General features: G+C 40.8%; 1 protein-coding gene across 1 annotated transcript in view; it reads right to left on the reverse strand.

Moving 5' to 3' along the window:
• The window catches only part of LOC131427127 (inactivation-no-after-potential D protein), a 1,657,698-nt gene that overhangs the window by 223,981 nt on the left and 1,417,680 nt on the right, over nucleotides 1–16,037 (reverse strand). Inside the window, exon 14 of the mRNA XM_058590062.1 lies at nucleotides 10,498–10,548. Within this exon, the coding sequence (XP_058446045.1) occupies nucleotides 10,498–10,548 (51 nt within the window). The remainder of the gene's footprint in view (nucleotides 1–10,497; nucleotides 10,549–16,037) is intronic.

Raw genomic sequence — 16,037 nt, forward strand, 5'->3', positions numbered from 1 at the left:
AACCTCACGTTGGAGCAACTATCGAATGAATGCCAGCGTCTCATCAATCTCAAACACGATAATGCTATGATCTAATCTGCTGCATCTTTCGATCAGGTTAATCAGCTCAAGCAGAAATATTACAGTAATCGTAACAGACATCAGCTGTCTCCCAGGTCAGATGCGAACAACACAAAGCGGAAACCCGATACTCCGTGCTGGTATTGTGGTCCGTTCCATTATGTTCGTGACTGTCCGTACAAGAACCGTCCATGTCCCGATTGTAGTCGGTACGGTCATCGTCAAGGATACTGTGCAAGTTCCAAGAAGAAGAAGAGAGGTGGAAAACGTTCGGTGGCCAGCAAGGTTGTCGTTGTCAACATGTGCAACGTGCAGAGTCGGCGGAAATTTGTCTCCGTTGTGCTAAATGGAACTCACATCCATCTTCAGTTAGACACAGCGTCCGACATCACGGTCATCAGCAAACCGATCTGGCGAAAGGTCGGTAGTCCCAGATTATCACCATCTACAGTGAAGGCGAGAACAGCATCTGGGAACATTTTGCCACTCGAAGGTGAATTTCGCTGTGACGTCACCATCGGCGGAAACACTCGCAGTGAAATTATGCGGGTAACTGAAAAGCAGCTGCAACTTCTCGGATCTGATTTGGTCGATAGCTTCGATTTATGGTCCGTGCCAATGGATACTTTTTGCTGCCAGGTATCTAGTTCTTCGACTTCCAGCGCAGCGCTTAGTTCTGCATTTTCAGAAGTTTTCAGTGAGAAACTTGGGCTCTGCAAGAAGGTACAGGTGAAGTTAGACGTAAAGGATCAGTGCAAGCCCATTTTCTGTCCCAAACGCCCGGTTGCGTACTCTATGTACAGCAGCTGAACATCATTACACCGGTCGACTACTCGGAGTGGGCAGCACCAATCGTCGTAGTGCGCAAAGCAAATGGTGCCATTCGTGTTTGCAGAGATTATTCTACAGGACTCAACTCTGCTCTTCAGCCCCACCAATACCCGCTCCCTCTTCCGGAAGACATCTTCGCTAAGCTGGCTAACTGCAAAGTTTTCAGTCAGATCGATCTTTCGGATGCATTTTTGCAAGTTGAGGTCGACGAGCAGTTTCATCATCTGCTCACCATCAACACGCACCGTGGTTTATTTCATTACAATCGTCTTCCACCTGGTGTAAAGGTAGCACTGGGTATCTTCCAGCAGCTCATCGACACCATGCTAGCCGGGTTGGAAAAAGTTTCCGGTTATCTCGATGACGTTATCGTTGGCGGTTAAGACGAAGCAGCTCACAACCGCAACCTGAAAGCAGTTCTTCAGCGAATCCAGGATTTTGGGTTCACCATTCGAGCCGAAAAATGTACCTTCGGCAAAAAGCAGATACCGTATCTGGGCTACATTGTTAACCATCGAGGTCTGCGTCCAGATCCAGCCAAAATCGAGGCAATAGTGACGCTTCCGCCTCCCACTGACGTTCACGGTGTACGTTCCTTCCTCGGGGCGATCAATTATAACGGGAAGTTTGTCCCGAACATGCGAATGCTTCGCTTCCCAAGTTTCACAAAATGATCTTCGGACGGCGCTTCTTGCTGCAGACTGACCACGCTCCGCTGCTCCGAATCTTCGGGTCCAAGAAGGGCATACCGGTATACACAGCCAACCGGTTACAGCGCTTTGCCCTCACTCTACTGCTGTACGATTTCGCCATCGAGTACGTTCCCACTGATAAGTTCGGTAACGCCGACGTGCTATCCCGGTTGATAAACCGACACGCGCGACCAGATGAAGACTACGTCATCGCCAGCATAATTCTCGAGCAGGATGTTAGGTCAGTAGCAGTTGATACAGTAGATGCGTTGCCTCTTACTTTCAGAAACGTCGCTCGAAGTACCCAAGCTGATCCAGTTCTCCGGAAGGTCTATCGTTTTATAACCGACGGTTGGCCTCAAACGAAAGTAATCGATCCGGAGCTAAAACGATTCCAAGTCAGACAGGAATCCCTCACTACCGTTGATGGATGCATACTGTTCGCTGATCGGCTCGTCATCCCAGCTCAGTACCACAAGCGTTGCTTAGATCAGCTTCACAATGGTCATCCTGGTACACAGCGTATGAAGACCATCGCCAGGAGCTACGTCTATTGGCCATCCATCGACGAAGACATCGCCGGTTATGTGAAAACATGTCGGCATTGTGCAGCGACTGCCAAGTCACCGCCTCACGCCATCCCAATGCCATGGCCGAAGGCATCAGGGCCTTGGTAGCGTGTTCACGTAGACTTCGCCGGTCCCATCGACGGTGAGTACTATTTGCTAGCGGTCGACTCCTTCTCCAAGTGGCCGGAGATTGTGCAAACCCGACGAATCACTGCAGTAGCAACCATCAGTATTCTTCGTAGTCTATTTGCAAGTCTCGGTATTCCTGTAATGCTAGTATCGGATAACGGTACTCAGTTTACGAGTGTGGAATTTGCCAACTTCTGTGCTCTCAACGGTATCGAGCATGTCACAACGGCCCCGTTCCATCCCCAGTCTAAAGGCCAAGTTGAAAGGTTCGTTGACACCTTCAAGCGGGCCGTCAAAAAAATTCAAGAGGGGAGAGGATCCATTGCTGAAGCTCTAGACACCTTCCTGCTAACTTACAGAAGCGCGCCCAACCGCACTGCGCCTGAAGGTAAATCACCGTCTGAGGTTATGTTTGGTCGTCGTATACGGACTTGTCTGGAGCTACTTCGCCCATCATCAGCAATTTTACTAATGACACCGCATGTTCAGCAAGATCAACAGCGAAGATCGTTCAATCGAAACGAACTGGTTTTCGCAAAGGTTCATCACAGAAACACTTGGTAGTGGGCTCCTGGTGTTATTCTGGAGAAGATAGGTGATGTGATGTACAACGTTTTGGTTGATCGTCAAGTTCTGCGTTCCCATCTCAACCAGTTACGTTGTCGTACTAAGACTGTTTCACCCAACACCGGTCCTTTATCGTCAGCCAGCAGTAGTACTAAATTGTTCCCGCTCAACGTCATTCTTGGTGCCTGGGATCTACCGAAGCTTTCAGACAGTACACCCGCAGTATCATCCGTTGGCTCACCGCAGTCTTTGGTTACGCATAGCTTACAATTGCCGACGTTACAGCCGATGACTCCGACACGTTTGTCTTCTACTCCCACAAGTGTTCCACTACCTCAGCTAGTGGCAAGTCCGTCGTCCTCGTCATTATCTTCATCTACAGCAGCATCAACGGAGTTCGAGTCAGCGACCGAAACAGATCTGGTGGAGACTTTACCGCGTCGTTCCACCCGGACCAGAAGTCTTGTTTATTTAAATTTGTCTTCGATTAAAATAAAATTATCGCACAGACTATTACTATACAACTACTAACATTAACCTAACATAAATATTTTAATTTTAAATGCGTTTTTGTTCATTGTAAAATCAAATAAATGATAAACACTATTGAAGCGATGACAACAAACATCCATAGGATTGTTTTGACCGTACTGTGTGCGATGGACTGATCGTCGAAGAAAGTCTGTTCTCCGCAATGATCTTCCAGGAATATTAAAATGCAATCTCTCCAAAAGCGCTGGGCAGTCGATGTTATTTGAAAGCAAGTCGAAGACAAACAGTCGTTGAAGGAAAATTCGTCTGTTTTGTAGTGTAGGAAGATTAATCAAAGCGCACCGATTTTCGTAGCTTGGTAATTGAAGACGGTTTTGCCATGGAAGTCGTCGTAGTGCAAATCGAATGAAACATTTTTGAACTCGTTCGATTCGATCGATGTGGACGTTGTGGTAGGGTGCCCAGATTATTACTCCGTATTCCAAAATACTGCGTACTAAAGCGACGTAAACTGTTTTTAGGCAATACACATCATCAAAGTCTCTGGTGTTGCGCTTGATAAGTCCCAAAACTGCGTAAGCCTTTGCCGTAACTAAAGATAATTGTTCGGTGAAACGAAGCTTACGATCAAGGACGATGCCCAAATCTTTGACAGCAGAAACGCGTTGAACTGGAACAGCCATCATAGAGTATTCAAATACGATCGGAGATTGCGATCGTGAGAAAGTAATTGCACTGCATTTTTTTATGTTTATACTCATACCGTTTCTGTCACACCAGTCAATAACTTTGTCAACGTCCATTTGTAAGGCACAGCAATCCACAAGGCTAGTAATGATGCGATACAATTTGAGATCGTCTGCATGCATTACTTTAGGCGACGATAATTCTCTACATAGGTCATTCACGAACAGTACGAAGAGTAGTGGACCTAGATGGCTTCCTTGGGGAACACCTGATATAATGTTGAAAGGATCAGAAAGAATAGATCCTACACGAACTGAGGCTATGCGATTTGTTAGATACGAAAAAATCCAATCTGTCAGCCAGTCGGGGAAACCACCACGCCTCAATTTTTCTATTGCGAGCAGATGGGGTACACAATCGAAAGCTTTAGAGAAATCAACGTACAACGCATCAACTTGTTGTCGTTTTTCGAGTTTGTCAATCAGTACAGAAACGTAGCTCATCATATTAGTCGTTGTTGATCGTTTTCTGACAAAGCCATGCTGATCAGTGTTAATAATGTGCTTTACTGCGGGATATAGATACTCCAACAGCATACGTTCGAAAACTTTTGGTAAGCAACTCAGAATGGAAATGCCTCTGTAGTTATCGACGTCATGAACGTTACCAGCTTTATGAATCGGAACGATTAAAGCTTCTTTCCACTTTGCCGGAAAATATCTCTCAGCTAAGGAACGATTGAAAAGTAGTGAAGCCGGCAAAGCTAAGGCAGAAGAGCATTCTTTTATAAATGAAGGTGGCAATCCATCCGATCCTGGTCCTTTTGATCCATTGACACGTTGCAGATTAGTATGCACTTCACTTGCCGTGAACACAATCGCTGGTAAGTTCAGATTATACATCGGTAGGCTATTCAGGTACGATTCTGACAAAGGTGGCGAGTTATTACTTAGCACACTTTGAAAGAAAGACGCGAATAGATTAGCTGAATCCAAAGCTGCTGAAGACGAGTGATTCCCGTAGAAAACATTTTCGGGAATTCCACGAGAAGACGTTTTATTCCGAAGATAAAACCAAAATTGTTTTGGATCAGATTTGAAGTTACTTTCCAGTCGAGATATATAAATCCGAAAACACGATGCATTGAGTGAATCGAACTGACGTTCCAAATCTCGCACGAGCAATTTATCATTTTCACATTTTGTCCGAAAAAACCGTTTCCGAGCCTTCCTTAGGCGGTTCCGAAGGTTGCGAAGCTCACTGTTCCACCAAGGTCGTTTGTTATTTGAGTGACGTATATGTCGTTTCCGAGGAACGAGGTGTTGAAAAATAGAATCTAGCTTACGGTAAAACTTTTCAACTGCTTCATCTAATGTTCCATGCGTCAGTATATCAACCCAATTTATACGTGAAATTTCCGCATTTAATTCATGGTAGTCACACCGATTGAAATCGTAAAGCGTGTCTTCCACGACATCCACATGCGAAGAATGTGAGACTTCTATATTTAATGCGAAGGGAGGATGATGGCGATCCAATCTCAACAGAGACGAAGAGGGTACAAAAACTTCACAATCACTGGCCCAGCTAACGAATGCAAGGTCAAGCAGTTTACCATTCTGATTTGTCAAATAATTTATCTGTTGCAAACCAGAAGCGATCATCATTTCAACGAATAAAATTTCATGTTCTGAAGCTGCATTGCTAGGTAGTAGGCAACCGACTTCATCGTCGAAGCTCCAGTGTAGCAGCGGAAGATTGTAGTCACCCAAAACTATAACCCTATCACGGCCAGCAAATTTTCTAATTATTTCATTCACACAAACTGCATGTTGCTCGTAAAGAGAGATATCCGAGTTTGGTGGAAAATATATTGCACAAATGACGAGAGAAGCTCTCCCGCATGTGATGTGAACAGCTGTTTGCTCTAGACGGTCTGCTGCAGAAACGGTCACAATACTACTCTGGATGCCTTTTTTGATTCCTATCAGAACACCGCCACCACGAAGATAACGGCTAGTGAGATTATTACGATCGGTTCGATAGATGGTATACTGGTCGGTTAGTTCTGTATCGAGTATATTCTTATTAAGCCAAGTTTCTGTAAATACTATCACGTCATAGTCGGAAGCAGAGAGGGTCGAAAAAAGTTCCATTGTTTTAGTGCGTAGGCCACGGACGTTCTGATAGTATACTGTAAATGATCGGTTCGAGTGATTGTTAGGGTTGCTTGAAGTGATAATATTCTGAGCCAATGAAGAGTGTCGGGTAGTGTAATCTTGTGAGATAGTAGCAGAAAACGGGGTCGTTATTGTTATTGAATCAGAACCTTCATTATTATGGATGTTGAAATTGAAATGTAGATTTCGGTTGGAAATCAAATTCTCGGAAGATGATTCCTTTTTGCCAGGTAGATGTAAGTAAAGAAATGGTTCTATATTGTAGACCAACACCGACTTTGAAGGAGACAAAAGATAGTTCTTCGAGATGTTTACCTTTGGGAACTAATTTGCGCACCTCAATAGTCTCCTTGGTATCCAGGTTTCTCTGCACTAGTACACGGATGTCATCCTCAGTAGCTTTAGGATCAAAGCCAGAAAGGTAAAGCCAAAACATGTCTTCGCTTAACTTACGTGTAGCCAGTGGGATCGTCACGTTTGGTTCGACATCTTTTGTGCCTTCAGACTTGCTCGAAGAATCATCATCGGTTCGGGGGCGTTTACGGGAGTTATTTGAAATATTCTCCTTGCGATTGAACTCCTTTAGGCCGGCTGGCATTTGCGCTAGAATTTTATTTATTTTCATGGTATTTTGCTCCATCTCACGTCTTAGCTCTAAAAGTGCCTTGTTGTGATCAACACTACTGGCAACTATGGCATTGTTTGTTTGTTGAAGAAATTGCCTGGCGGAACGTAGCAGTCGTAGCAGAACGTAGAAGTCGGCCACAATGGTTCGACCCGTACCACTTTTGTTAAGAGGGGAGATGTTGCAACCAACCAAACGGCAATACTGGCTACACTGTCATTATGCTCTCGAGTGACAGTTATGCTGCCACTGCGTTGACGCATATGTTGCTGTCATTAGATTCCCGCCGGTCCAGCTAGAGAGAGATTCAGAACGGTTGTCTAACAGGACAGACAACTTCTTTTATTGTGTCTTGTGTAGCATGTCTTTAACATATTAAGTATTAAAGTATAGTTCAGTTTTAAAATGTGTCTATATATTGCATGTCTGTAAGGACACGCAATGGTTAGTGTTCTCTGCTGTCCAACCACCACACACCAAGATACAACATAAAGTAAGTCAGTTCGTGCTCGCATCTCAGCCAATGCAGTCGAAAATCGTTTGCGGTCGAAGCAAAAGAAACAAAGACAATACAGTGCAGTGAACAATAGAGTGTACGGAATGGTCAAATACGATTTAACAAAGCCTGAAACTTGGCCAACAAGGCCAAATTCAATTTGTATAGATTTCAAGCGTTGCAAAGTTAGACCAGCAGCAAATGAAATTGAAATCTTACTTAAAGAACGAATGCATCTAGACGCTAATAATGAAACTGAGATTCAATTCAACAAGGCGTCTAACTGTGTGTACATTATGTTTAAACGTGAAAGCGATGCAATTGCATTCGCTTCGGTTAACAACGAGGTGCACAGCGTTGAGTGTGACAACATTAAATACAAAATTCCTGTGCACATGGTGGACAATGCCATACAAGTACGCGTGCATGACCTTCCCCCGCAGTGCACCGAAGAGTATGTTCGGGAAGGTATGTCGCAGTACGGTGAAGTTCTTTATATCGAAAGGGAAGTATGGCGGAATTTTTTTCCGGGTATCCGGAATGGCGTGCGAGTGGTACGTATGCAACTACGTAAAGCAATTCCATCTTACATCATTTTTAATCAAGACGGGAAACATCCGTGTAAATCGCTGATTACGTATGAAAATCAACTGGTTACATGTCAGTTTTGTGAACAACCTGCACACTACGGCAAACCTTGCACTGAAACTACGAAAACAAACAAAACAAACAAAAACAAGGACAACCGCTCAACAACGGAAACTAGTGAGTGCAGTGCTCCTGTTTCAAAATCACCTTCACCATCTAACCAAACAGCAACTGCAACCAATGTACAACAAGGCGCTTCTACAGTAACTAGCAACGAGATCAAGACTGCGAATAACAAGGAAAACGAAAAGAAGACGGAAATCAACAATGTCACCGATGCGTCAATGGACGACGAGACGAGCCACGAACAAAGTGCCCCTCAATCCTCGCAGAAGGGAAATGGAAGCTCCTCTCCCCCTAGAAAAAGGGTGACAACGAGATCGTATACAAAGAATTTTTTATTTAAAAAATCGGCTCAATCGGCCACGTAAAGCTTGTACGCAAATAGGCCTGAATAAAGATGTCTTTTAAATAAAAAAAAATAAAGTAAGTCGTATACAGGACAAAATCTTCCCGATATTGCCTTGAGACTCATGGTTAAAATTTTCAACAAGTGTTTTTCATTAGCTTACTTCCCAAAGAGATGAAAAAACGCTAAAGTAATTCCTATCCCCAAACCTGATGAAAACCCAGCAGAAACTTCAAGTTATCGACCAATTAGCTTACTTTCTTCTATCAGTAAACTTTTTGAAAAAAATATCTTGTTGAGAATGATGTCTCATATAAATGAGAATTCAATTTTTCTACCAGAGCAGTTTGGATTTCGTCATGAACATTCAACTACTCATCAACTTGTCAGAGTAACGAACATGATAAAAGCAAATAAATCTTCTGGGTTATCCACTTGAGTTGCTCTTCTAGACATATAAAAAGCATTCGACAGTGTTTGGCACAAAGGTTTAAAAGCAAAAATGTCTGATTTCCAGTTTCCTATTTATTTGATCAAAATGATTCAAAATTATTTAACTGATCGTACTCTTCAGGTTAGCTATCAGAATTGTAAATCTGAATTGCTACCCGTACGAGCCGGTGTTCCGCAGGGTTCGAGCGTAGCTCCAATCTTGTATAATATTTTCACGTCTGATCTTGCAAATCTACCCGTTGGTTGTCAGAAATCGCTATTCTGTGACGGCACAAGTCTGTTAGCCACAGGTAGAAATCTAAGAGTGATCTGCAGTCGCCTACAAAGAAGTTTAAATATTTTCAGTGATTATCTGTAAAAATTCAAAATTAAACCAAATGCAGCAAAAACGAAATTAATTATTTTTCGCATAAGCCAAGAGCTTCTTTTCTTAAACCAAGCAATAATCACATTCTCAAATTGAATGGCTTGGAATTGACATGGTCTGATCAAGCAAAATACTTAGGTTTAACGTATGACAAAAAACTCACTTTCAAGGATCACATTGAAGGAATCCAGGCAAAGTGCAATAAATATATTAAATATTTATATCCTCTTATAAACAGAAATTCTAAGCTCTGCCTAAAAAACAAGTTTTTAATTTATAAACAAATTTTCAGACCAACCATGCTTTATGCAGTACCAATTTGGTCGAGTTGTTGTTCCACCAGGAAGAAAACGCTTCAAAGGATTCAGAATAAAGTTCTGAAAATGATTTTGAAGCGTCCTCCCTGGTTTAGTACAAATGAGTTACACAGACTCACAAATATAGAACCATTAGATGTAATGTCACATAATATTATAAGCAAATTCCGACAAAAATCGATGCATTCTTCAATTGAATCGATTCGCTCTCTGTATTAGTTAGTAAGTTAGTATATAAGTTCCTTTTCCCCATTACACAACACAAGTAGGTTTAGAATTTTCCCTACACAAAAATCTCAGAATTGCGGAAGCAAATGATGTCCTCATGGTAACAACCAAATCATATATATATATATATATATATATATATATATATATATATATATATATATATATATATATATATATATATATATATATATATATATATATATATATATATATATATATATATATATATATATATATATATATATATATATATATATATATATATATATATATATATATATATATATATATATATATATATATATATATATATATATATATATATATATATATATATATATATATATATATATATATATATATATATATATATATATATATATATATATAATAGGGCTGAAAAGTCACCACTTGTGGCTGAACACCCAATTTAAATCTTAACAATTTAATTTTAACTCATATTCCAATAAATAGAAATTTTAAAAAAACTTCTCTGTCGCGAGTCGCTCAATCAAACACATACCATGCAAAGCTTTTGTCTCGTCCGGCATTATATGCTTCGCTGCCTCCGTTCTTGAATTGATCGCAGGCGGTGAACGTTAATGAGCTGCGTGAGGCGAATTTCAGCAACCCTGCCCCAAATTGTAGATCCGTGAGATTTAATCTTATGTGTAGAATAAACAAAATGATCCCTCTATTCTCTTTGAGTAACCTCAATAGCAAACCATTAATAAAGATGCTTACCTTTTTTATGGGAACCAATCTTACATTCTTGTATACGGAGAATATTTCATCCTGTAAAGAGAAGTTGTGACATTCTATTAAACGTACAGTTCTACTTTTCGTATATTTTATATGAATATAAATCTGCTCAATCAATCCATAATATATTTTCTCATTAGAAACCGAAATATTAACTACAAGGATCAGCCTCTGGGGTTGTTCGAATATTGATGTGGAACAAGGCAACAACATTTCTAATGATCGTTATTTTCAATCAAACATTTCAATCAATCGCCATGGTTTTCGATTGATATTTTTTTTAAGTTAACAATGTATTGTTTACATTTGGAATGGATGGTTTGTTTATGTTCTCGTCGAATAAATCATCAATGCACAGTGATACCGATTACACATTTACACGAAACTCTGCCAACGAATAGTAGAATATACGTGCATTTAGTAACCGTAATTAGTGACTCATTTCGTTTAAAAGCGGGAAAGTTATTAGCAGATCCAGATCTAACAGTCGCGTAGTGCATTGAAAGACACACAATAGCACTGTATCTCTTTTTTGTTCTTCAGGCCTGTATGCCTCCGCTGAGTGAAGAAGCGGTGAAAGGCTAATAATCGATTACCTATGACGTCGGTCACTTGTAATGTGTGTGCTTTAAAAATTGTGTCTGAAAATGATAGAGTTTAATGCTTTGGCGGCTGTGAGCAGATTCTCCATGTAAAATGTTCGGATATCAACGCGGCTGGCATTTGTGCTTTGCGGAAGAATGTTGCTTTAAAGTATATGTGTTTTGCGTGCAGACGTAAACAAACCTGCCTTAATGATTTGCAGAAAACCTGTACGGAAATGCTTTTAAAAATCAATGACACCACCGCTTTCGTTATGAATCTCGAGGATAAAATAAAAGTAGGCATGCGGCATGAGTTTATAAAACTCGAACAACGCTTCGAAACGAAAATCTTGACAGCGATCAAGCAAACGCTTGCTAACGAATTTCAAACTCCAATGCCACTTCAAATATTCTTAGTTCTGTCACATCTTCCAAGAAGTCGTACGCTTCAGTGACAAAATCTCACATGCAAAACTCAAAACGGAAAGCAACAGAAAATCTCACCGACGAAGAAGAAGATGGTTTATTAAGATCTGGTAAAAGACGTTTCATGTGTGATAAACAAAATAACGATCCAGCTAATACTCCTGAAAAATCGCCAATTAAACTACGAAGCCCTGCTAAGCCTCCCCTGTCTAAAACTAGAGTAGTCTTAAAATTAGAACAGACCGTTTTATTTAAGCCAAAGAATAGTCAAACTGCTGATTTTACTATGCGCGATATACAAAACAAGCTTGATTCTGTCAAATTCGCAGTAAGGAATGTCCGCCACCGGGCCAGTGGTGAGGTTACAATACGTTGTGATACCAAAGAAAACGCTGTAAGCTTAGTTTCTGCAGCACAGACGGTACTTGCGGAAAACTACGACATCGAAATTCAGGAGGCTTTCAGACCACAAATAAAAATTCTGGGGCTTGTCGAAGATACTGTGCTTACTAACCCTGACGATCGGCTTAGAAAACAAAATAATTTGCCCGATTCCGCCGAGATTCAAATAATTCGCATAGGAAAAAATGCTCGGAAAAATAATGCTATGACGGTAATCTTGGAAACCGATTCTAGCACTTTTGAAACAATTATAAAACTTCAACGCGTTAACATTGGCTGGGAGAGGTGTAGAGTAATTGAAGCAATCAACGTCTTACGCAGCTTCAACTGCTCTGAGTATAGTCACAAAGCATCTACTTGTGAAAAACAACGATGCTGTCCAAAATGAGCAGGAGAACATGAAGTGCAGGAATGCCAATCGAATTCTCTAAAATGTATAAATTGTCACAACCTAAATCAGCAACAAAAGCTTCCCCGGATGAGCAATTGGATATTAAGCACACATGTTGGAGCGCAGAATGTCAATTGTTCCAAAAGCGCCTGGCTTGGGCCCGACAACGGATTGACTACTCCACGTAGCAATCAATCTTACATCCAACTGCTGCAGACACTCGTGTACCTGTCATGTCGCAATGTATCCACTCTTCACTGGAAATATCTATTTGGTCAGGTAAATATAAAAGTGATATATGCTCCACTGAAGCTAGGAATGATTCTACACCCGTTTTAAGAGAAGTCTCACACATTCAGTCACCAGTGCATTACAACGATTTCGTTGATCAGCCTAGGAGCAGCGATAGCATCCGATCAGGTAATGCCAAAAAGGGTATATGTTCCACCGAAGCCTCTCTAGATACTGCACACACTGAAAACGATCTGCATTTTCAGTTTGCTTCCAAACGCAACTCTCTCGTTCTCGTCGATGGTGCAGACTCTCCATTAAAGCCAGCGCGTGATCCTGAATGCATCGACGTGACTACCACCGAAAGCTGCTCTGTTGTACTACCACCAAAAGAACATCCCAAACGCGAACTAAAATTCTACTACAAGAATGTGAGAGGGCGAAGATTGACGAATTGTTTAGTGCTGCTGCAGAAATGGATTACGATGCTCTTATTTTAACTGAGACGTGGTTAAATAATCAACTCTGTTCAACTGTTTGGCTCGAGTTATACGGTCTACCGCAAGGATCGCGATCCCGCAAGTGCTAGAAAAAAACGTGGTGGAGGTGTTCTCATCGCTGTTTCCAATCGGCTGTCATCCAAACGTATATCTGACATCAATCACACCCTCGAACAACTCTGGGTAAATATCCGTTGCCATAACGCATATATAAGTGTAGGTGTAGTTTATATTCCCCCTGACTCCGCCGATAATGTAGACGTTATTCAAAATCACATTGATTCTGCACTTAACATCGTTAACAATACTGACCGTCGAACCGCACATTTGCTATTTGGGGAATATAACCAACCTGGGCTCGTCTGGAAGGATACGCATTCCGGATTTGCTATCCCAGACCTATCTGAATCAACTTTGACAAGGCCGAACGTCACTCTATTGGATGGCATGTCCCTATTGAATATGCTGCAATTGAGTACTGTGACTAATATGCGCAACCGCACATTAAATCTTCTTTCCGTTAATGAGGAAGCTGTGAAGAATTGTTTCGTTTCAGAATCACTTGGTTGCTGTTGACAAAAATCATCCTCCGCTTTCTGCTACTTTGATTTGCCCTCAACTAGTTCGTTTTGATCACCAATCTGACACAATTTTGTTCTTATTGTATTAAAAATATGGAAACTGGATCACAAGTAGACACAATATACACGGACCTCAAAGCTACGTTTGATCGTGTTGATCATACACTATTACTAGCAAAACTTGAGCTTTTAGGAGTATCATCAAACTTCTCTGCGTGGCTTAAATCATACCTCGTAGGTCGAGTTCTGTCTGTAAAGCTTGAGTCATACAACTTCATCAATATGTCGGGTGTTCCTCAAGGAAGCAACCTCGGTCCATTATTATTTTTGCTATTTTTCAATGACGTTTCTCTCGTCATACCACCAGGATACAGACTTATGTATGCGGATGGTTTGAATTTATTTCTTGTGGTACGATCAAGAGCCGATTGCGAGGAACTTCAGCGGTACGGTACAATTTCAGTAATTGGTGCAATCTCAACCACTTGACTATAAGTGTGTCTAAATGCTCGGTAATTTCTTTTACACGTAAGAAAAGCCCAATACTTTGGAACTACAGCATCTCTGGTGAAACACTTGGAAGAGTATCAGTCTTCAAAGATCTCGGCGTGCATCTTGATTCTCAACTTTCATTTACACATCATTACGCTCATATAATATCTCAGGCAAATAGAAATCTTGGTTTCATTGTAAGGGTCGCCAAAGAGTTTAACGATCCGTACTGCTTGCGAGCATTATATTATGCGCTAGTTCGGTCTGTCTTCGAAGCATCAGTATACATTTGGAGCCCATACGTGAGCTTCTGGATCAATAGAATCGAAGCAGTACAAGCACGATTTCTCCGATTTGCTCTTCGATCTCTGTTTTGACGTAATCCGTTAGAACTGCCACCATATACCAACCGCTGTTGTTTGCTCGGTATGGACACACTAGCCAAACGAAGGAACATATTCAGAGCGGTATTTATAGCAAAATTACTAAGTGGACAAATCGATGCTCCGGAGATTCTCTCTCAAATACATATCAATGTTCCTCCGAGAAGCCTTAGGGCGTGGAATTTCTTGAGGCTCGATTTTCAACGTACAGAGTATGGTCAGAATGAACCGATCAGGGCAATTTGTTATGTATTTAACAGTGTGTATGACCATTTTGATTTCTCCGTCTAGTACCGTTTTCAAAAATAGGCTTAAGAGACTTCAATAGATAATAAGCTTTATTATTTGTTCGAAATTGTAAAAATGTGTTTATGTAAGACTTTGAAAATGTATTTATGTAAGCATGTATGTTTGTGAAAAAGTAGAAAAGATGATGGGTTTTTGCGTGCATTTTAAGATTGCTAATTTTCAAATGGGCTTTTTCCATCCATACACTATTTCTGTCAGATGGAAAATAAATAAATAAATAAATAAATAAATAAACGCGGTTTTTTATATGTGTTTGTTTCGCGGCTTTTTTTACGAGGATTTCCGAAGATACGTGATTTTTTTATGCGGATTCCCGAAGTAACGCGGTACGTAAAAAAAACCTCAGTATATCGAGAACCAACAACGAGCATCTAGTATCCAACGAAATTACATCAATAGGCCAAATATATACAATTATACCTAAGTTCATACTAGCGTAACGGATTTCGGTTATTAATCTTCTGTTCTGTTCGTCAAGCGTGTATTCATGTTTTGAATGCATGCAGTTGTTTTTATAGCTTTAAGTTCTCTACCATTATTATGATTCTGCGATTTCGATAATTAATCGAGTTCGTCTAATTTTTATTAGAAATTAATCTTTGGTTTACCCTGAGATACGTGTCTAGCAGCTACCTTCTTCTGACATGTTACACGTTACTGAAACGTTGGCTATAATTTCGCTTATATGTAAAGATTCGCGTGCATCAATTGAGCAATCATAGCGATGCTTCCCAGCTGATTGATCGCTTACTCTTTCAAAACCATCGTCTCCGTAAGGGAAATCCAGTAAGCCTATGCTGCGTCTTAGATATTAAGCGGACAAAATAAATACACTGACACTTCTCACTTTTAATCAAAATTTCAATAATATATCATATTTTTGAAAATACGTGGCTTGATACATTCAAAACGAAACATATGAATATTTCCAATCAAATGATAAAACAATATTAACTCCTGGAAAACTACAAGGCACAATCCTGTGGGTTGCTCGCGCAATTCCTATGGGACAAAAGTCACTAGAATCCGAATTTTATGTACATTGAGAGCTTTCAAATAAGCCTTAGTATATCGAAATTCGTTGGTCCGTACGCACAGACGTCAGCAAAGTACGCGCCAGCAGTAAGACGCCAGTGTATCCGACACTGTTGGTTGATCGGCTAATATGCTCCATCCAGGATCATCGCACGCCATCCCTCATCCTATAGGCGATTCGTGTCAAC

This window comes from Malaya genurostris, chromosome 2 (genome assembly GCF_030247185.1).
Source record: "Malaya genurostris strain Urasoe2022 chromosome 2, Malgen_1.1, whole genome shotgun sequence".
Lineage (NCBI taxonomy): Eukaryota > Metazoa > Arthropoda > Insecta > Diptera > Culicidae > Malaya > Malaya genurostris.